This window comes from Orussus abietinus, unplaced genomic scaffold, assembly GCF_000612105.2.
Source record: "Orussus abietinus isolate OABI.00-Male unplaced genomic scaffold, Oabi_2.0 scaffold64, whole genome shotgun sequence".
NCBI lineage: Eukaryota > Metazoa > Arthropoda > Insecta > Hymenoptera > Orussidae > Orussus > Orussus abietinus.
Genome location: NW_019394435.1, coordinates 307,480 through 329,036, shown reverse-complemented (window position 1 = coordinate 329,036; position 21,557 = coordinate 307,480). Strand labels below are relative to the sequence as shown.

The following is a 21,557-nucleotide window of genomic DNA, read 5'->3' as shown; positions in this document are numbered from 1 at the left end:
TCGATACAGATAAGAGATATGTCACAGGGTACCGATGATACAGGTCAGAGTCAGCTCCCTGCCACGAATTGATAACGTGATCGTCCTTTTTCATTCTTTGCTTTTCTTCATAATCTCCCCACTTTTTTATCTGCCAGTGGACACGCGCGACCTTTGACTTCAATACATACAGACTAATAATATATACCGTTTGTCATTTCAGAATGAAACTCAGCAAATTGCTTAAGAAATTTCGTTTCTTTGTTACATAACTTAAAATGTTAACTATAGATAGTGCGTATTAAGATTCGATCATATGCTATTAATAAGTTCAGTGACAATGATTAGTAGACGTAGATCGGAAATTCATTAGGAATTTGTCGTAAACGTCAAACATTTTCACAAATAACTGCAAAATCAGCAGAGGCCTGTCATAACATTGCATATCAGGTAACAAGCATCTGGATATTAAACTGCAAGACCAGCGAATTCAGGAGATAACGTGAATGATAACCTATTAGACCTTCGGTACTAATCGTTCAAACGTATGAATGGACTCAGACGGCACTCTGAAAACTTTGTACGATTTCACCAGGTAGGATGCAACCCGATATGCACGACGTCATAAATTGTAGCCGCTGATAAGGGGCGAGATAGAACTGATACGTAATAAGAAATATAAAAATTAAATTTTGCGTAACTAGGAAACTATCATTATCCCACTATTGACGCTGGATGATGAGTAGGCAAATTTCTAGATTAAGGACTAAAACCTTCGCTCTTATCAACAATGACATTGGATTCGACTAGGTTACTCACCGAGGTTTCCTGTCGGAGACCTAAAGGCAGGATAATATACAGTTCCAATGTTTAACCTACTCATATATAAAGCATGGCAATATCGCACAAATAAACTTGTGCAGGGACATTTAAATTTCAGATACCCTTTGCACGCTTTAAGTACTCCATGACTTAATTCAGTGTCTTAGTGATCACAATTTTCATGCAATATCAATTCTATGCTTTATTTCAAGACTCGGTATGGTGCAAGGAAGAGGGCAAACGCTACAAAAAATAACATTCTGTTAATTACCAGCGATACAAACCTACATTTTCATAATCGCAATACCACAAGGAAACGTAAATATACAATTTGGCTTGAGCGCTCGGGGTTATAATTATCACGGATTACTCGAGTGACCCAGGTCATAAGCCCTGTAATCTAGTGCCTTTGCTATATAATAAAATGACCTAAGAATCGTGAGATGGGATCCTCTATTCCAGAATCCGAAAGCAGAAAATTTTAATTTTTCTTCTCCATCTCTTCTACACTTATTGGCTCAGGAACTTCATCAACATTTTTATAACTGCCGTCACCTCTTCGCAAAGCGATCTTTTTAATCAAGTCCTTCGAGGGCTGCTTCAGATCATAGGCCCATCCAATTTTTGCAAACATGTCGATGAGGCCAGCAGTCAAATTGAGAGAATAATTTCCGAACTCGGCCGCCTTGTAATCCCAGGGAAAAACGTGATGATAATTGTGCCATCCTTCGCCCATCGCAAAGTGAGCAACGAAGATGTTTTGCGCAGGAGCAATGGACCTAAAATGCAATTCTTAAATTTTGCAAATTTAATGTAAACATACTGCTACCGATATGCGAATATTCTTTCCTAATTTATATTATATAAGTCGAATATTAGTTTTATTAGGTACTTGTCGTATGGTTTGTAGCCCCAAAGATGTGCCGCGCTGTTTATAGAGCCTATCATGTTTATACAAAGGACGTAACGTATGGCATTTATCGACAAGGCGTTGTACCAGGTTTCGTTCCACAAGTAAACCGGCACTATTATTGGCACGATGTAAGCAAAGAGGATCTTCACGAATTCGAAGTGCCTGCGAAAAGAAATAAGAATGGAATGTAGGATTTGAAAGAATAGAGAATAAGATTTGATCAGTTGTATGTAAAATACAGACCGACGATTTATATGCAAATACAAAATTCGGCTTATTTGCAGCGTCAGAACATTAGTGTACATACTTATCGGCAATTCGTACGACAGGATCGCTGAAGACGTCGCTCATGTCAATCAGGCGTTCCTGTCGACGGACTTCAGGATGTCTTTCGAGCACGAGCCAACCAACGTGCGAAAAGAAGAATCCGCGCTTGCTGTTATGCGGATCCGCATCCGTTTCCGAACATTTGTGATGAACGCGGTGAAGCCTTACCCAATGGCTGATCCGAAACTAAAACCGACGTACAATTTGAATACACAGTCATCGATATTTGTGTCTGTACCCTTTATTAATGTACAATCATAGCTGGTCAAATGAAAATAATCACTGCAGTTAATTCTCGTAGCTTCCACTTCATTACTCCTTAAATGGTTATTTCTTGTTACTACTTCTCGATGACCGGGTTATTAACAGAAAATTGTTGTTAACTTGTTATTAACATAAAATGTGCAGTTTCTTATCTTACTCTAGGTCGTCACGAGTCAGGACGAATTGTGACTTACGTGACCAGCCGTGGCGTAGCAAATAAGCAGGATAATTCGGAGGGGCAATTTCGCCTTGAAAGACCTGTGCGACCAATATCGATGCACTCCACCGGTTACACCAAAGATACTTGCATACAACAGAAAGGTGCCTTAACAATGAATGTTTTAGGATTACACTTTTTGGAATAATGACACTTTTCACAAAAGTAAAATGACAACGGCTTACTCCACAACCATGTCCTCTTGCATCCCAGGTAAGGAAGCGTTAATGCGGCGTAAAAAGACCACGCGTGAAATGCAATGAGGAAGAGGGCCCTATCCCATCTGACTTTTGTCACGAAATACCCTCCTCGCCATTCTTCATTTGATTCCGCCTTATTTTGTTCTTTCAAATGTTCAGAAGATTTCATGCAGGTCTCCTCCAAGGCGTCCGAAGGCTCCTTCGGGTTCGGTGCCATTTCTATTCTGAGATTCCTATTAAAAACGTTAGGTGAAATAAGTAACCGCAAAACGCACTTACTTTTAATCGAAACAATGTTGTTGTCGTAAATGGATGCTCACCTCTAAATTTTCTGAATACCCGCAAAAGGGAAGTCTCCGTTTTTCTAAGTCCCGCAAACGAGCTTCTTTTTGGTCCTTTTACACTGAATAAGAATGTAAGAAAAGTTACCCACTTTGAAAAAGAGTCTGTAAACCTTAGAGTGCGATTAGTTCTGGAGGCGTCATCAATATTAGGAAAAGAAGGTTCAACCTAGCACTTGCACGGCTGTGAAGAAACTAACAGGTTGATAAGACTGCATACATTTTAAAGAAATTTGCAATAGTTTTATACACTTCACAACGCAGATAAAAAGTGGCCTTCCGTATTACGTATACGTAACGAGCACAACTTTAGCTAAATGTTTGCAAGAACAATCGACTGTATCCGTTTTGCAAGTATGATCTTGAGGTCACCTTTTCGGCCTTTAGCTAAATGTTTGCAAGAACTAATAGACTTCATCCGCTTTCCAAGTATAATCTAGAAATCACTTTTACGGACGTTGCACAACTTCATCCCCGATGAGTGGTCGATAAGATCTAAACATGAAAACTACACGAGTTTAGAGTCTCTACGTATCCTAATTTCATTTGTCAAGGCAATTCATTATAACACGGAGTCTCGCGGATACATTTTAAAAATCTTCGAATTTTGTAGACTATTATTCATACATTACTCATCAGAGTTTTCTACAAGCGTATGTCGCAAATGAGTGCTCATCTCTAATTTTCCTGAATACTCCCAGAAGGCCGCAGGAGTGAAATTGCATGAATTTAATAAAAGCCGTCAAATTCGCAGTTTTGGAAATCAGTTGGCAGTAATACTCATAAGTAGAGCAATATTCCCCATTGTGTTGGTTAGAATGCATTTTCCCTGCTGTGTCAGCTTATCAATTTGTAAACATTTGATTTCAGCTTTACATCCGTTAGGGTTATGAATCCCACGACCTTTTTTCAAGTTCAAGTTTGCTAAATATGAGATGTCTGTGTACAGAAAGAAAAAGAGCAGGTAAACTGAACAATTCGACGCTGTGAAGGCCATTTTTGATAAAGGAACGTGACTTAGAATTGACTTTTCTACGAATTTTTTAGTAACGGTAACAATATTTATTGTAAGGTTTCTTTTTTACCATTTTCGAATAGTTAAGTTACCATTTAAATATAGTCACTTTCATTGCAAGACGTTGGTTAGTCTACTATTAGTAACTGCAACAATATTACCAGTACAACCGTCTACCATTGCGGTTTGGATAAATCAACTTCCAATTTGTACCGAACATTACCAAAAACTTTGTTCAAGTTTGTTTCGACAGCACAGATAGATGGCGAAGCTTTCTCAGACTGAACATTTATTACGAATTTGTCGTGAACGTTAAACATTTTCACAAATAACTGCAAAATCTGCTGAGGTTTGTCATAACATTGCACATCAGGTAACAAGCATCTGGATATTGAACTGCAAGACCAGCGAATTCAGGTGACAACGTGAATGATAACATATTTAAGCTTCGGTATCAATCATTCAAATGTTGATTGCATTCTGGAAACTTTGTACGAATCGACCTGATTGGTTGCAACCCGACATGAACGATGCCTTAAACTGCAGTTGATAAGGAGCGAAATATTACTGATATGTAATTAGGATTATAAAAATTAAATTTTTCGTAACTAGGAATACATCATTACCCCACTTGGGTTTGGATGACGAGTAGGTAAACTTCTGGATCAAGGATTAAAACCTTCGCTCTTATCAACAATGGCATTGTATTCGGCTAGGTTACTCACCGAGGTTTCCTGACGAAAACCTAAAGGCGGGATATTATACAGTTCCAATGTCTAACCCACTCATCTATAATGCATGGCAATATCGCACAAATAAACTAGTGCAAGAACATTTAAATTTCTAATGGCCTTTGCACGATATAAGTACTCCATGACTTAATTCAGTGTCTTAATGATAACAATTTTCATGCAACATCAATTCTATGCTTAATATCAAGACTCGGTATAGTGCAAGGAAGAGGGTAAGCGATAAAAAAAAATTAACAGTCTGTTAATTTTCAGGTAAAACCCATTACATATCTATATTTTCACAATCACAATATCACAATAAACGCAAATATACAATGTCGCATGCAAGACTTGCACGCACATAAAAAAGTACAGGTAAAAGGTGTCCTTCCGCATTATGTACGCCTAACGTGCATGGCTTTATTTAAATAATGACTCTATTTAAACAATAAATGACTCTATTTAAATAATTGCCGGGACTGAACGATTTCACGCACTTTACAAAGATACTTTAGAAGGCACCTTTTCGAACGTTGCACAACTCATCCCTGATGAGTGGTCAATAAGAACTAAATATGTAAACTAGAGTTGGGAGTCAGGGCAATTTAACGCGAAGACTCGCGGGTACTTTTCGAAAATCTTCAAAACTTTTTGGACTAGTCCTTCATCGTCTCATTCGCTTTTTGGTTCGGGAACTTCGGCCCAATGTTCGCGACTTCCATCTCCTCTCTGCAAAGCCACCCTTTCGATCAGGTCCTTCGATGGCTGCTTCAAGTCGTACGCCCACCCAATTTTCGCGAACATGTCGATGATCGCAGTGGTGCTATTCAGGGAATAATTCCCTAGCTCGGCTGCCTTGTAATCCCATGGAAAAACGTGGTGGTAGTTGTGCCAACCTTCCCCCATCGCCAGATACGCAACGGCCATGTTCTCCACCGGGGCTATGCTCCTAGGGAGCAATTTTAAACATTTTTTTAATATATCAATTTTTTTTACACGGAATATTTCGATCGTTCACGAGACGCGACACTTACTTGTCGTATGGTTTTGAGCCCCAAAGATGAGCCGCACTGTTTACACTCCATGTAATGTTTAATCCAGCTACGTATCGGACGAAGAGCTGGCTCATGCTGGATATGTACCAGGTTTCATTCCAGAAATACACTGGCACGAGTATGGGCAGGAGGAAAGCGAAAATCAGTTTCAGCAGCAGAAAGTACCTGTGGATAATAATGAATTATTAATTTTTCCTCTATATTTTCACACCGCAGGAGTAAATGGGTACTAGGCTGTGAAATTCTGAGTGACATGTCAAGCGGTTTCGAAATTCGGGGAATAACAGTGCCGAGGTAAAAGTGCATTGAGCAATGAAGAGACTTTCTTCGAGCAGAATGTACGAAGGAGCGTCATCGAGTTGTGATACGTTTGACAGCTCGTATCATATCATGCAGCCGTCACGAACTCGATTTGTGACTATCATGGCGAAATTAAAGCCGATTAACCGGATCGATAAACTTCTTCGTTCGTGGCACGACCTCTTCTTTCGAAGTCATACACGCTTTCTTGTATCGTGGAAAAAATGCAAAGTTTATAAGAATTTCCACTGAGTATCCACTATTGATAAATCCAAGTGTATGCAGATTATTATATGCAAATGTATACAGTAATCGTTAGCACTTAATGTGCAATTAATATGTATTGCTCATTTATTATTTCAACCGAGATTACGTATCATTGTGCGTACAACTGTAGTTGGCTCGTTGGTTATCAGTCGTATGTTATCGAGGATTAATTGCCGTGCAATCGCGTTTGAATTTTAGGGCTCATGAGTGCCCCGAAGAGATCGGACGAAGAGTATTAATTATAAGATAATTGTAAAATAATTGTAAGTAATTTTATAACGTCCCGAAGGATTACTCACTTTTCGCCAAATTGGACGACAGGATCTTCCAGGACGTCACTCATGTCTATTTGTCGGCCCTTCCGAAGAACTTCGGGATGCTTCTTCGTCATGAGCCATCCGACATGAGAGAAAAAGAAACCGCGATTACTGTTGTGCGGATCAGCATCCGTTTCCGAAAATTTGTGATGAACTCGGTGATCTCGTACCCAATTGTAGACCGAATTCTGAAAGAATCAAATTTAATTTCAATGTTCAACCAATTAAAGAATGCCACGCCACTACCTGCTACTCTATTGGTTCTTTCAACCAATTTCGATAATTTTATAATTTCATCACTTTTACTTTGCCAATTGATGAAATTCTGTACGTCTTGAACAGTGCGTTTCCTTTTCACAGTTTACATCGCGTATAACTCAGGAATGAACATGGAGCTTTCCATCATAATTTCTAATGATCTATGAAGGGTTACGGTGCCAGCTGCTATCGCTCGATCTTTACGATCGTTATAAGATCGTCATCGCAATTCTCATTTGCTCGAATTGTCTCACTGGCAAGGGACATTAAAATTTCATGCGCCAGTAATTACTCCAGTACTCGTGGAACGCCGCACTTTTTAACGCAGTCTATGCTTTATTTAAATACATTTACCTGTCCAGCCGTACAAAAGCAGATCAGAAGGATGATTCGCAAAGGGATATTGGCCTTAAATGATCGATGCGTCCAATATCGATGAACACCGCCAGTGATTCCAAATCCAGCCATCATTCCCACGAACACTCCTAAACATCAAAGCAATTATTACGAGCCCCCAAAAAAAATTTTCCCTGAAACCTAAAAAGGAAATTAAATTGATCGGATCTATTGATTTAAAAAAAAAAGAAATTAGCGATAATCGACCATCCAGCTGAGTTCTAATCGAAGAATTCTAGAAAGAAAAGACCAGAAAAGGGACACAAAAGGCATTGATTGATTTCCACTGTACGAAAATGACGAAGACATATTCCGGCAGGCCCTCCACCTTCGTTAACGTCAATCGAATGGCGTCACGTATAAATATTTAATATCTTCATCGGTCGCGCCCTTCCACGTGCGAAGAGACATTTCAGTCATTTCTCCGAGGTTACTTTGTTGCGATCGCCGTGCATATTTCGAATTTGTTATTCCACGGTTGCGTTCTATGTTTATTTAGACTCGGCCGGTGATCTTTCGGAAACAGATAATATTTTTTCGAAAAGATACCGTGCAGTGTATACTCGTGTGGGATGGCTGACGCATGTGTAAACGTGTGCAACTGCACTCCGTTTTTCGCGTGTTTAATGTTTTTCGTTATGTAAGAATTGCGAAATGTACCGTGCATGCACCGTGACTATTACCTTACGCGTGCATAAGCGAAACAGACGCATTTTTTTTAATCGCCGAGCGGTGCGTTTGTGTGGGCATTTTCTTATTTCGCGTTTAAGCCATCAAATGAAGACGATAACGACATCTTACCCCAAAGTATGGTCCGCTTGCAATCTAAGTAAGGAAACGTGAGCAGGGTGTAAATCGACATGATGTGGAAAATGGCGATGCTGATGACGTTTTTCCATATTATCGGCGTCTTGAATAACTCTCCTTCCCACTCTTCCCGCAGTTTCGTCTCCGGCTGTGGTTTCTCATTTTCGGCACTCTTGACACAGAAATTCTTCGACTCGGTCGAAGTCGCCTCCACCGTCAAGGTGGTGCTGGATAGGTTGGGTGTCATTTCGCCGTAAATTGCCCTGTTGAACAATGAAATGAAAATAACTAAAAATATTCGATGCTTAACATTACGACTCGTGGTTTGCAAGGCGCGTCTTCGCGCCAAGGCGCTTCTTTCTTTTTTTCTATTCACTGTTTAGTTTCTACTTTTCACTGCATATTTATTATTTCATTATTATATTTTTATCGTCTGGGAGTGCATGAAATTGTTGCAAAAATTTTGTTACCCTGTACGTGTTAAACTGTCGATCCCACGAGTAACGCCGTATACAATTGCACTTGATTCGTCCACACAATCAAAACTTGACTCGAAATGTCGATTTCGACGCACCTGTAACTCGTCATACGACGACGATCGCTGTCTTACACTTCGCGAAATGGTCGTCTCTTCCTTATATCGCTGATTGTTTTACAATAAATCTTGAAAATTTGTACACTTTGTCATTTCCGGTATCGCAATCGGTATCGCCGCGCGACCACTCTTCGCGTTTCTCACATACTCGACTCGTCCTTTCTTTCTTTCTCTTTCGCTATTAAATATTGACTTTATAGGAGCGAGAATAGATCCTCAAATTTATCTGTACACTTATCCGTGTGAGCATCAGAGGAGGATTTAAAGGACTCGTGATGGCTCAGACGAGACCCGACCGTGTCTCATCGTTGCATCAATTTCGGGTGTGCTGAGTCGTGTGGCCAACTTTTAAAACAGCTGTATCAGCACATTGTTGCCCTGGAACGTTACTTACTTGCGTGAGTGTTCATTGTGATCGCTCAGAATTGATTCTGCACACTCGTGACATCTCAGGAGAAAATAAGGGTCTCAGATATGATTCGGCAACGTCCAGAGATTTGGATATTTCGAGTCTCGATCGCGATCATGAGTCACTTAGAAATTCCAAACAACGGGATTCAATTATCAGACCCACTCAATATCTCTCTCATTTGCGATGTTTATTTATCAACCCCTCGAAATCGAGTTAATCTCGCCTTCATTTGCACCGAAAAAATGACTTGTCAGTCAAATTGCGAACCGTTGATGTTCTTAAAAACTGTCTCGGGTCTTGAAAATGCAATCGTCGGTATATTTAGAGACACTCGTAGGTAAGTTCATAGGCGGAAAGGATCGTTAATTAGACAAAGAGAGCCTCGGCTCTCTTTGTTTCAATTTAATTCCCACAAACGAGCTTCGGAATTCACCCTAATCCACGCTCGAGTACTCTGTATCTTGACATCGTCGGAAAAACGTCATTAACGTGTCACCTACGAAACGTTATTCCCTAGATGACTATCATGGTTTAATTTCAGTGGATGGACTTGTGCAAAATGGATCCCTGGAGTCAGTCTCATGTGTTCACACTTGACGTGCACTCGAAGCACATCGAGGGTGGAAAAAAGCTCCCAAATCGTCAGGATCGGTGAGTGATCAAAGGATCTCCTTCTCTACCGTGAATTCGTCATCGGTTGATAAACTCACAGTCTAATTAATATTGTTCAAGGTGCATTCGCTATTCAGGTATGAATTTTACTCATTTACACATTTCGTATAATCATTTGGCTAAATTATTAGCCGTTGGATAATTCAAACGTCGATTTTAATTGTAAGTAGATCATACCTTTGTTGCGGTGAGTTATACTCAGTTTGACTCGATATTCGGATCTTCGGAGCAGTCCGTGGCATTTATCTAGCTACACGTATCAGTCAGGTGGATTCTTCGTAAATTAATAAGTTAGACCTCATCAAAGTTAGCACTAACCCTTTCCTAGCTGTCGAGTGTTTCGACAAAACGAGAATCGATCGGCGAATCTTGGAAGCCACTCCGGAGACTTGCAATATCTAGCTTTGGCTTATCGACTTTGCCATTCGCGCGAAGAGCGATACCGAGCTCGCCAGGATTCGAGGATTCGTCCCTAAGGATCTCGCATTTCTTCGAAATCCCGCAGGACCGTCGAGGAATGATAGCAGGATGTTGGGTCCTTGCAATCTTCTCGATCGGAGTGACCGGAAGCTGCATTTCGCCCTCGCCCCTCGTCTTGCAAATGATCTTGGACTATGCTCAGTGGAGAACTTGGGAGGAAGTGGTTCTCTTCGATGATCTCAATTCAACCAGTAAGCATCTCTTTTACCATTTACTATGTTTATAGTCGCGAAGTGTTCGACTAGTGTTTATTCACGGAGCAAAATAAAAGTGCAGGTTTTAGCGCATCTAATTGCGCGGTGCCGAAGGGGATATTGCTCTTACGACGTAAAGATGAGAATTGTGCAACGTGCGTCTGATTTAATGAGTAATGTTCATTTTTTATTTTAATTAGTACTTTACGAGGTGCAGATGGCAAAGGTCGCGGATCTCTCGCGTAGTTTGGTTATTAATTTTTTATTTAAAAAAAGACTGACAGTGCAGAGGAAGTTAGTTGTACAGGCTGAACTCGAAGGAATCGACATTATAAAAGTAATTTCACTGTTTTCGCCGATATGAAATGATTTCTTACCGTCTCTGAAGGTACGAATCGCTTCGGCCCTCGCTGCCAAAGTACTCAGGTAATTCGTCCAGGTACTCCACCAGGTGGCCAGGTGGAGGGAACTGAATCGGTCGCCTGTCGCTTGGATTCTTATAAAAGCTGCACAACGGAAGACCTCGTATCCCCACTATGAAGAAATTTTGTTTTTGGTTGGGCAGCCCCTCGATACTGTCCAGGAAGATCCAAGAGTGATTATTTTGGACATAACGAATGCCTTTCCAAATATATCTTTGCCATTCCCAACCTCTTTCCTGGGGTTAACAATGGTCAGGACTTTCCCCAAGCTTTTCTCTCATAAATTAAATTCCCTATTTCAGAACCAAATTTTAACCTTTTCAGGTCTTAAATTTCTAAGACCCCTACGCGGCTTCATCGACAAATCAAATAATCAATTAAACAGGGAAACTTCGAGTACTTTGCAGTGAACCACAGTCAGTTAATTATAAATGCAGTTTTCAGTCGATTGCAAAATATACCTTCACGTGAAGTGAAATTCATTCTGGGACGCTTCTTCGTAATCGTTGCGAATGTTTGTCAAAGTGTGTCGGAAGTCATAACTGCATACATATATTTTTCTTAATTCCCCTGTATATGCGGCTTATGTTGCAGGTTAATGTCTCGATTTCATTATGTGCCTAAATTTACCTAAAAGTATATAGAAACCATACTTATTCGTCAATTGTTTACGTAGAAGAATATAACTGTTACAGTGAAATATAGAAGACCGATTTAGAATCGTCAAGCTTAGAAAAGTTCGGGTGTTTCAAAAGACAGGAAACAGAGACCTCGATAACACGAAGACAAAGTTCGAAGAATCGACGCCTAAAATCAATTTCATCCATGTGCCCAAATCGTGCATGTGTTAATGATCTCGATGACTGCCTAAGGCAAATACGGCGTTGTATAAGGTCAGAAATAAAATCGGAAGAAATTAACGATTTTCTTCGTATCAGGGGTCAGAATTGCTTCACAGGTGATACACCTGTTCCTTGTTTCGAGCGATTCCTCCGATCCAATTGGCACAATCGCCTGTGCATGTATTAACGACACCTTCAAGCTATAGTCTAGTCGAAAAACAAGGTAATTACCAGTATATCCTATGTTTATTAATACTGGTGGCGGACGTGACTCTTAGCGCAGCCACACTCAAAGTTCTCACGAACCTCCCCACCCTTTTCTGGGAACTAATTGCATGAACTACGGTAAGTACCGGGGATATTCGGGGTTATTCGAGACAATGCCAAAATGGCTTTCAACAGCCGCGGTCTTTCTCCATTTCGTCACCGAGAAATGAACATTCGGTGGTAATTACAGGTCCTTAAACGGGGTTTCTTTTCTCTCGGGGTCGAACCCTGAAACGGAGCTCGACCTTTCTCCGCTCCTCTAATGAGGACTACTTACACTTTAAATCTAATAATTCGAAGAACATTTCCCACCGTTATTTTTCATATTATATTCCCTTGCAATGTATCCGTGGTATTGACTAGGGTTATTTTTTAATGCAATGCAGATTGTGCCATCAAGTACGCCAGGCCTTTGATCCAGTGCTTCGGCGAGAGAGGGATGAAGGTATCTATTCAGTCTTCTATCAATCCGGGGTTACCGGAAGCCCTCAAAATCCAAAGACATCGAGTAGGGGCCGTCGTCCTGTTGGATGGATTGAATTTGACATCGATCGAAAACGTCCTCCACGTGGTAAATCGTCTTACGACTTTCCTTCTCCTATGTAACAATTAATTAATTTCCACATTCTAAACATCCGACTACGTCTTACGCATTAGGCCTCGCAAAAGCAGTTGTTCAACTACTACGTCTCTTGGTTCATGATCACGGCGAGAAAGGTCGATACGATAATCGATTCCGTTCTGCGTCATCTTCCCATAGGACTGGACAGCGACGTGGTCGTAGGCACGTCCTATTTAAACCACTCGGACGCCAAAGAAATGACAGGACGCTATCTAAACAGGTGGAGTCATTTATTTCCCCCCGTTTGAGATCCACAATTCGTAAACCGACTTCACTTTGATTTACCGAAAACCCGGAGTCTCGATTCCGCATCGCCAGTAAGAAATATTTAACCGCACGCTTCGTATATCGCAAATCTTCCGCGGAGGACGTGATTTTCGCGAAAATATTTGCGAAAAGGTGGGAAGAGGCAAACGGAATGGTTGTTCTTTTTTCTCAGGACTTGCGCGGCTCTTCGGCGTTATGGAAGCACCTTCGAATTCCAACCGATGCCTCGACGCAAAGAGGACGAGAATTCCACGATGAATTTGCAGTACGTCATCCTGGAGAACAGGACGATGAGCTTCTATTTAACTCACGTCTACAAAATTCGCATTCCGGACAATTCTAGCCTGGTCGTGGACGACTTGGGCTCCTGGAACCCAGGCTCCTATTCGTTACGATTTCCAGTTAGCGTTAAACTCCGGAATAATTTCGGCGGATTGCCCATCGTGGTCGGTGTTTTAAATGGCAGCAACGATGGGCAAGCCGAAGTCACCGAGGAGGACGACACTCAAGGCGTCGTCCCTCTTATGGACATCATGACGTTCGTGGCGAACAGCATGAACGCGAGGTCAGCGAAAGCTTTTCCAGATATTGCGCGATCGATCGACTTTTTGAAGCCGTCTATTACGTCCGTTGCATCCAATCACGCGAAACCGTGACGCATCTCAGATTGCACCAACCCGCGATAGTTTATCACCAGATGAGATCGTTGGAATAAGGTCGCGAAATGGAGCCCGCAATTTATACGACGATCTTCCGGATACTATTCCGAAATTGCAATTTCTGCATTTTCAGTTTGTGGGATCTTGAAATGGGATGAGATGTTATTTTCAGCATGGAGATGGTTCCCCATGAGAAATTGGGCACTGTGACCAACAAGGCGTGGAGCAACCTCCTCGGGGATGTCGTTTCCGGAACCGTTGACATCGGTTTAGGGTACATCACGACTACTGACGAGCGACAACGAGAAATGAGTTTCACGCATCCCCTTATTCGCTATATGTAACTACCTGGAATATTGGATTTACTTCTTTCAGTCGCTTTTCTTTGAATTAATGTGCGCGTCTTTAGGAGGAACATCTACTTCCACCCTCCGGAGTCGGGGACCATGAGGGACATTTTCTTGCAGCCTTTTAACGACAAACTGCTTCTGGGGGTTGCGATGACTTACGTGTTCATCGTTTTCGCAATGGGCGCTATAAATTATGCCAGCAAGACGGTTTTCCAAGATGGCGGGGAAAATGCTGGCCTCGGGGAAGCTGCTCTTTGGTGCATCAGCATCATGTGCATGCAAGGCAAGAGTGTATCAACGAACTGGAATGAATTAATAATTGAATTAAATTAATTTGTGTTCGGACATCTGATTTCCTTCTGTTACAGGATCTCCGTGGACTCCAAGAAATCCTTCCGGGAAAACCGTACTTCTAGCGAGCTTGATTTTTGCTCTAGTTACGTACAACGCGTATGCTGGCTTCATCACTTCGATTTTGTCCGTCCAAGCCAGCGGGATAAAAACGCTCTCGGACCTTTTGCAAAATAATTTCAAGTTTGGTTATAGCGTTAGCGACGACGAGTACATTCGCGTGAGTTTCACGAGTTTTGTGTACTTTTCGTCTTAATTTTTATTCCATCCAGATGTGAAGAGTGTAAATTTAAATCTCGACATGTTACATAGAACGCGAATGACAGTAATCTTCGGCAGCTGTATATAAAGGCTTTTAATAGTCGGGAATCGCAGCTGGATACGACCTTGGGCCTCAAAAGAGCTGTCAAAGGTGGTTACAGCTTTTTCGTCAGCGCAACGCTTGCTCGAAGAGCTCTTCGGACATCTTTGATCCAAGATCGGTGTTCATTGAGCGAACTGGTCATTCCACAGACTTTCACAGTCGTGGCCTTGCCCATGGCTAATACATGTCCTTACAAGAAGATAATCAATCTAAGGTGCGAGGGTATCACATTATTTCGAATTAATCAAGAAGTGCTCCTCCGACATTCCGTTCTGACTCGACTCGATTTACTAACTCTAAATGCCGTAGAAATATTCTTCTATACGTTTAATTAATTTTTTCAGTATCATGAGAATTAGAGAACGCGGAGTCCTGGACAGGATATTGCATAGAATGATGCCAAGTATGCCAAAATGTTACACACCAACGACATTTCACAGTGCAAGACTGGCGGACGTGTACTCGGCAATTGTTATCCTCGCTATTGGGGTGGTCATGTCCTTTTTCATTGGCATTATCGAGAGACTCTGGTATAAACGGCGCAGACTGCGAGAAAGAATTCTTCGAGGTGTTAGGTTGTACCAAAAGAGAGCTCGACTTCATCCTCAGAAACACCCTGAAGGGACTCTGAATGGCTGGAGAGACCGTGAGCCAAATTTTGGAAAGCACCTGGGAATGAATTTTCCAAGCGGTCTGAAAACTGAAAATCTTGGACATTTTCACGAGCAATTTCTCCCGACAGGTTTGTACGTTGATAAGGACAACCCTGATGAAGATCCTTATCAGGAAGGTACGAACAGGGAAAATCAAAATACACTCCATCGGAGACGAAAATTACCAGTATGGAAGAGATCAAATGCGTCCCAGAAAGAGAACAGGAATTCCTCTGGAAATTCTGTGAATAGATCCAAAGAGACCTTCGTGACTTCATTTTCTCGGCACAAAACGAAGAAGGAAGACATTCATAATCCGGAGATATCAGTTGACAATTCGAAAACTCACGAGTCCGATGTCATTCCTTTTCAGCACTAATTTCTACATTGTTAAAGGCTTCTAGATCTTCCACCATTTGACTTTTTCGAAAAGGAACCATCCTCCGAAAATCCACATTTTCCTTTTACTCGAAACGCGTTCTCGATATGTTTCTCAATCTGCTATATTAGGCTGACGTTGAAAATGAATAAATATTAATTCCGTTGTCAAAATGTCTATCCTCGGTTTCCTGAAATCCCGGGGAGATACCAATGGTTGAATTAAGGCATTCATTCCTTAGGTCTAAAAAACGCGATAAAGACGTTAGTATTTCTGAATGTTCATAAAAGGATAATAATAATTTTCCCACGTTTTGCGGAAATTCTGAACGAGCGATCGATGCTTTCCATTCAAATATAAAACCGAGGCTATCCACGCATGGGCCTTTTTAATCCGAGGAATTTTTCTTTCCGGACACATTAACCTCGGGAAATGAATTCTCTTGATCGGGTCACCAGGAGTTATCAGCTTGCCATTGTGGCGTGTAGGGAAAAATGGACCAGCCGCTTTTATTGGAAATAAAATCTAGCCTGCGCTGAAGCCGGAGGCGATATCATAAGGCGAAGGTAAAGGTCGGATCCAAAGTCCTTCCACACTTTCCCAAGCAGTTGAAATGCAATTGTCGAGTTTATCTGCATTTAAACTCGACCGTGACCTTCATATTGGCATGATAATCTCGTGCTGGGACATCGGGTTTGTCCATGTTCCGAATGCTCCTGCAGTCTCGAAAGATGCCATCGTCGTTCCTACGAAGAGTAGAAGTGAAATAAAATAAATGAATAACCTCCATCGACGTCGTGCTTTTCAAAATGGCGGATTAACCTGCAGAAAAGGGAAACAAAGTCCTGCTCGCAGGTGCCATCGCACCAACCTCGCCAGAACTTGTACACCTCGAATGGTCCCATTTCGTCCAGGAATTCGTTGCATTTTTCCCTCAGGCTTAACGATCGTTTAAGTGTTTTCTTATAACAGTTAATTCGAAAGTAAGTCAGAGTAAACTGATGAATATCATTACTTCTTTTCCCAGAGCCCATCCGCCGTGGAGGGGACTAGATTTGCCCCTGGCATCCTGTCGCAGATATAATTTTTACCATCGATTTCGCGCAGACTGTAGCTGTAAAAAACATGCAATTAAAGTCCCTCAAATGTCGTTTAAATTGCACTAAAGAATTTATATTTTATAACAGTTTTACTGTTTAAAGGAGTAGTCGCAAACGGATCGTAAAAGAGCCGAAGCTTCTCCTTCATCGAGCCACTCTTCCGGAGACATAAGATCGTGCGTCTCTATCAGGGTCTGGTTCATCTACAAATGAAATGCAAATGAAACGTGCAAATGATATTTAATGCGGCTTATCGGAGTACGAATAAATCCACATCGGTAAATTAAATTTAACTCGCCCCGGCGACTGAAATGCCGGCCGGTAATTGCCCTTGATAATGACCTTATTACGTGTTTATTCCTCGAATGATTCAAAATAACTTTCTTTTACATAATGGGATATTCGATATCAATACATAAATAGTGATAAAATTCGGAGAGCTTGTGCAAATTATTTAGCGGGCTGTTACTTAATTTTTTTAATGAATGCCTAACCTGTTCGGCAATGGCGATGCAGAGGCCGCATCTAACACATGCCGAAGAAAATTGCACGTCAATGGGTCCACATGTAGATTGTGATGGTAAATACGGTATTTTCTGAATTATTCCAAATCCTGGAATGCCACAATTGCTGTGAGGACATTCGCAAGTCTCGTTTGAGTCTGTCAAAGGCCGGCAAGTCGTGTCTTCTTCGGAGGATTTGCAATGCTTTTTGTGAGCTCGATGTCTTCCAAAACCTTCGACTCGAATTATCAAAAATAGGAAAAGAAAAACCCACCACGGCCTGTCTATGCTTAAATGCATGACAATGTAAAGGTATAAAAAAACGGAAAATTAAAAGGTTATTAAGAAAGTTTGAGATACAGTTGTCTTTTTCTTTTTTTGTAAAAAGTTCGGAACTGGTCGGAATGAATTACCATGAATTTAATGGCGAAACTTCCGATTGGAATTTAGATTCTTGTAGTGTAGAATTATTTTCTTTGCTACCGACTGGTGGTAAGTATCCTGCATGTTCATCTAGGTCTCCTTGTTGATGGTAAAACACGTAATTGTCGGTAAGTCAGTTGATGATAAGTCACCTGAAATATGTATTTTGTGTTATCCTTGGAAGTCAATCCAAATTATTATTCCTGGTGAAATCATTCGCAAAATGTAGTTCCTTATGTGGATGTTAGATGACAATACGGTTCTCAGTGAGTAAAATTTACTAACCTTACTACGCCATTCATTTCATTCATTTCGTGTCGTTATAACCTAAAAATTGTGCATTCATGTTAGGTTGCATTAGGTCTCTCGAACGAAGTGTTACATACATAAATAAATATGGTAAGTACGTACAATTGACACTTTGTGACTTTATACGAATTGACATTAAATAACGCTTCTATTTCAGCCGATGACAAAAGGAAAAGAACTGGGTAAATCGAGAAAGGTTTTACATCCAAACAGTAGGAAGACCGCAGCGATAATAAAGAAAAATAAAAAGTAAGTTATTTTAATAAGTGCTGCTGAAAAGCCTGTATATATCTATTGTTTTTTTTTTGTAGAGTATCTAACAGGCAAAAATCGAAATTGGGTAAAGTAATCTCACAGAATATAGTAGCGGAGAAAATGATGTGGCTTCGTGACCACATGACTCCTAACGTTTCTCCGTACACCCCAGAGCTTACAGCGGAATTACTTCAATTGTAAGTAAAATTGTTAATACATAAGACCAGCCACTAACTTTCTTCTTACGAGCAGGTACATAGCACGTCACAACGAAGAACTAGATCAAATAGCTATAAAGCACTCTATTGGAGGTAAAAGGATGCGACAGCATGCAAGCAGAGAAGATATTCTTCGCATGACAAAGGCACGGGAACAAGAGGAATACGACACTTGTGGAATTGGTTATTACTGTTCGCTACTGGTCTTAGTCAATAACATAGGAGATTTAATAATTCGCCGCATGTATATTTTTAGAAATTCCAGACGTACTTAACAGCACGCAGTGCGACCTTCTACGGACCTGGGAAGGAGAGCTGCGTTACCTTCCTAACTTCAAATTCAGAAGATTTGGGAAGAAGCACCTCAAAGAGCACCTTAAAAAACAAAGTAAGCAGAAGGAAAGCTCTACGAATGAAATAAAAAAGGGAACCCAAGATGAACCTGAGCAGGAATTTATGGATGTGAAATAAAAGCAGAATGTAATTTTATTTTTGTACGTCTAGTTTCACGTATTCTTAACATTTCCCTTAATATATGCAGCGTAGACAAGTAAGATAGACAAAGCAAGCGAAGATCCATCGAGCCGGAAGTCGGTAGAAAATTTTCTAAGTAAAAGAGTAGCCTGTAACGCTAATTTCTTGACAGCACCCGGAAGGGGTCCGAGTTAAGTGGGACGATCTTTGGTAATTTGTATTTCATTACTACTATCCGGTGATGCCGGGGGCGAAGCTCTCGTCCTCCTGACCTCCTTCCACTCTCGTCAGTTCGCACCGTGATCGGTGTACCACCACAGAAATCGGCTTCTTTTATTCTCCGACCAATCTGTAAGCGGGACGAGTTCGCAAAAGATTTCGGCACGGTTTTGAGAGAAAACCTGTATTAGAAAGGCGCTAGGAAACGTGCCACTCATCGCCTACAATTGGAAGACTCGAGTGTACAGTATCACGTCTAAACCTTATTCTTTTCAAATCGATCAGAACACCCTGTAAAAATTTCAAAATAATTACCAATTCATTATCGACCTTTTCCTTTATTAACACTAGGCAATTAATTTCTCTGTATACAACTATGTACGATTGATGTATGTTTTTAGGATGTTCGCGATAATTTAGCTAGACAAAATCGTTCAGGAGAGTTCGTCGAAATTAAAGGATGTCCTAGCCGCTAGTCCAAGATGAAACCATTTTCCAGCATGGAGAGTATCTTCCGGTAACGATGCGAAGAATAAACTCCGGTAAAGCAGTAAAGCTATTCCCAGGGTAATGATATCGTCAGCGGCCTGAGTGGTGTGAACAACCAGGGAGCCATGCATGCGATCCTTTCTTCGGCCACAAACGATCGGACCTGCGTAAATGTCGCGAAGGAAAGCCTCTTGGCCTTTTCCCCATGCGGATTTCGTTACATAAGGAGCCGGCTGGATGCCAGAGCCAAAGTGGAAATCAGAATCGAGCTCTCGAGGAAGAAGAGACCAGCCAATGGCGAGAATTCTCTGCGCAACGTCGACGTAGGTAATGCCTAACGAGCAGCGATCGCCGATCCATAAATCCCAATAGACTCTCGTAAAACCCTCTTTTCGTTTCCCGGACTTTACCGGAATGCCGAGACTCCTGACCGCAAAGAATTTCTCTGGATGCTGGATCAACGATGGAGCCGGTCACGTGGCCAATAGTGAAAGTCACCGACTACGCCGCTTACTTCACCAAATCATTCCTGGTGTACCAACGTGCAGACTAACACCATACCGGAGAGTCATACCACTATCTTAGGAATATTAAGTACATTATTAAGCCACATTTTCTCGTTAACTTTTAAATTATTTATTATGATGGCAGGCAAGGAACAGCGAGGGAACCGCGGTCGCACGTGGCGGGTGAATCGCAGAGACGAAGAACCCGTACGACCTATACATTATGTGTCGCAGAAGATTTTAACAGCCTCGTGAGATGAGCAGAGCCTCAGGGGTCGACCCACATTTCGGGCCGAATCTTTCTTTTTTCGGCTTTGCCGGCACCGGACTTTCTTCGTGTCCAGTATCGAAGCCGTGCTCGTCAGGATTTACATCCCATGGGTGGTACCCGCGACAAGGAGGTCACCGTTCCCCCGACATTGAGGAAAGTGAGAAAATGCCCGAAAATGAATGAACGACCTCAGCTATACAGTGCATCATTATTCCATAGATGGGGGAAGTCTTCGAGGTAATGCCAAGGTGTAATTTTCGCTGATCCGTGGCCATTGGTCCGGTTGAAAAATATTTACCTGCAAAATATCGGTGGCACCGGGGCACGGAAGAGGGAACAGGTGCGTGATTTGCGGGGCCCTTTGGTGATAACGCGTCAGGTTAACGATTGGATAATTGGCTCGTTATACGCTACTGTGTTAAGGTTCCATACCGGTTCGTCGTGCTCTTTTCTTTTCAGGACTCGAATACTCGGTCAGGGTTACGGCGCCGATCTCGGGCGTCCCTTTCGAGAGTAAAGGTAGAGCGTTTTCGTGCTTGGGCATAAACGCGGCGCCGCGGTGTCGTTAAAATTGAAGCTGCCTGCCGAGGTGCACTAACGAGTCAATGAGATGCAAGAGAAAAACGAGGGGCACTCTCTTAAGCCGCACGGAATTAATCTTCGCAATAGGTAACTTTCCGCCTCCTCGACAAAATGGAACCTCCGCATTCCGCTCGTCCGTTTCAGCCCTGTTTCCGGATGGAGAAATAAACTGCGATCGCAATCCTCTGGAATCCTGACCCTGGACATACTTGTCGAGGATAACAGTCACGCCGGACCGAGGAAGTTCCCGATCACCGGACGGCTCGATTCCGCGGTAATCGGCGCCGAGGTCAACCAATTAGCCTCTACGAGTGCACCCGTGCACGCGTGCGGACCTTCCACGGGAATACGCGAGATCGGCTCGTAAAGGGCCGATACAATGATCCCTTGCAGGAGTGGATTTCACGCCAAGATCGGTGTCCATCTCCAGGGAGATCGGGGAATTGGAAAATCGGCGACCTCTTCACCCT

At 41.9% G+C, this 21,557-nt stretch overlaps 5 protein-coding genes across 8 annotated transcripts; 2 read left to right on the top strand and 3 right to left on the bottom strand.

Moving 5' to 3' along the window:
- Positions 1 to 983: 983 nt before the first annotated feature.
- On the bottom strand, positions 984 to 3,291 carry LOC105697749 (acyl-CoA Delta(11) desaturase). The gene is made up of 6 exons (XM_012421369.2): positions 3,043 to 3,291; positions 2,708 to 2,955; positions 2,500 to 2,630; positions 2,022 to 2,227; positions 1,694 to 1,876; positions 984 to 1,580 (listed from the first exon to the last, which is right to left on the bottom strand). The coding sequence occupies exons 2-6, from the start codon at positions 2,937 to 2,939 to the stop codon at positions 1,283 to 1,285; spliced, it is 1,050 nt and encodes a 349-aa protein (XP_012276792.1). The 5' UTR covers positions 2,940 to 2,955; positions 3,043 to 3,291; the 3' UTR covers positions 984 to 1,282.
- Positions 3,292 to 5,094: 1,803 nt separating this feature from the next.
- LOC105697728 (acyl-CoA Delta(11) desaturase) lies at positions 5,095 to 11,044 on the bottom strand. 3 transcript variants are annotated; one of them, XM_012421334.2, is made up of 6 exons: positions 8,784 to 9,092; positions 8,204 to 8,472; positions 7,361 to 7,491; positions 6,731 to 6,936; positions 5,844 to 6,029; positions 5,095 to 5,758 (listed from the first exon to the last, which is right to left on the bottom strand). In XM_012421334.2, exons 1-6 carry the CDS (start codon positions 8,795 to 8,797, stop codon positions 5,482 to 5,484), a joined length of 1,083 nt encoding a protein of 360 aa, XP_012276757.1. In that variant the 5' UTR covers positions 8,798 to 9,092; the 3' UTR covers positions 5,095 to 5,481. The 3 variants fall into 3 exon arrangements, with proteins under 3 accessions (XP_012276757.1, XP_012276759.1, XP_012276758.1); XM_012421336.2 differs by lacking the exon at positions 8,784 to 9,092 and adding an exon at positions 10,940 to 11,044 and having other exon boundaries at positions 5,482 to 5,758; XM_012421335.2 differs by having other exon boundaries at positions 5,482 to 5,758; positions 8,680 to 9,092.
- LOC105697490 lies at positions 9,766 to 15,738 on the top strand. Its single transcript, XM_023432294.1, has 11 exons — positions 9,766 to 9,867; positions 10,394 to 10,559; positions 12,480 to 12,664; positions 12,751 to 12,935; positions 13,155 to 13,547; positions 13,814 to 13,981; positions 14,051 to 14,274; positions 14,360 to 14,562; positions 14,655 to 14,920; positions 15,051 to 15,352; positions 15,449 to 15,738. Exons 2-11 carry the CDS (start codon positions 10,406 to 10,408, stop codon positions 15,736 to 15,738), a joined length of 2,370 nt encoding a protein of 789 aa, XP_023288062.1. The 5' UTR covers positions 9,766 to 9,867; positions 10,394 to 10,405.
- A 987-nt stretch (positions 15,739 to 16,725) lies between these two features.
- Positions 16,726 to 18,075, bottom strand: LOC105697489. The gene is made up of 4 exons (XM_023432293.1): positions 18,050 to 18,075; positions 17,333 to 17,468; positions 16,932 to 17,041; positions 16,726 to 16,852 (listed from the first exon to the last, which is right to left on the bottom strand). The coding sequence occupies exons 1-4, from the start codon at positions 18,073 to 18,075 to the stop codon at positions 16,750 to 16,752; spliced, it is 375 nt and encodes a 124-aa protein (XP_023288061.1). The 3' UTR covers positions 16,726 to 16,749.
- On the top strand, positions 17,918 to 19,043 carry LOC105697537 (translation machinery-associated protein 16). Of its 2 annotated transcripts, XM_012420904.2 has the most exons (6): positions 17,918 to 18,030; positions 18,116 to 18,163; positions 18,231 to 18,322; positions 18,385 to 18,525; positions 18,581 to 18,729; positions 18,803 to 19,043. In XM_012420904.2, exons 2-6 carry the CDS (start codon positions 18,161 to 18,163, stop codon positions 19,015 to 19,017), a joined length of 600 nt encoding a protein of 199 aa, XP_012276327.1. In that variant the 5' UTR covers positions 17,918 to 18,030; positions 18,116 to 18,160; the 3' UTR covers positions 19,018 to 19,043. The 2 variants fall into 2 exon arrangements, with proteins under 2 accessions (XP_012276327.1, XP_012276326.1); XM_012420903.2 differs by lacking the exon at positions 17,918 to 18,030 and having other exon boundaries at positions 18,078 to 18,163.
- The last annotated feature ends 2,514 nt before the right edge of the window (positions 19,044 to 21,557 follow it).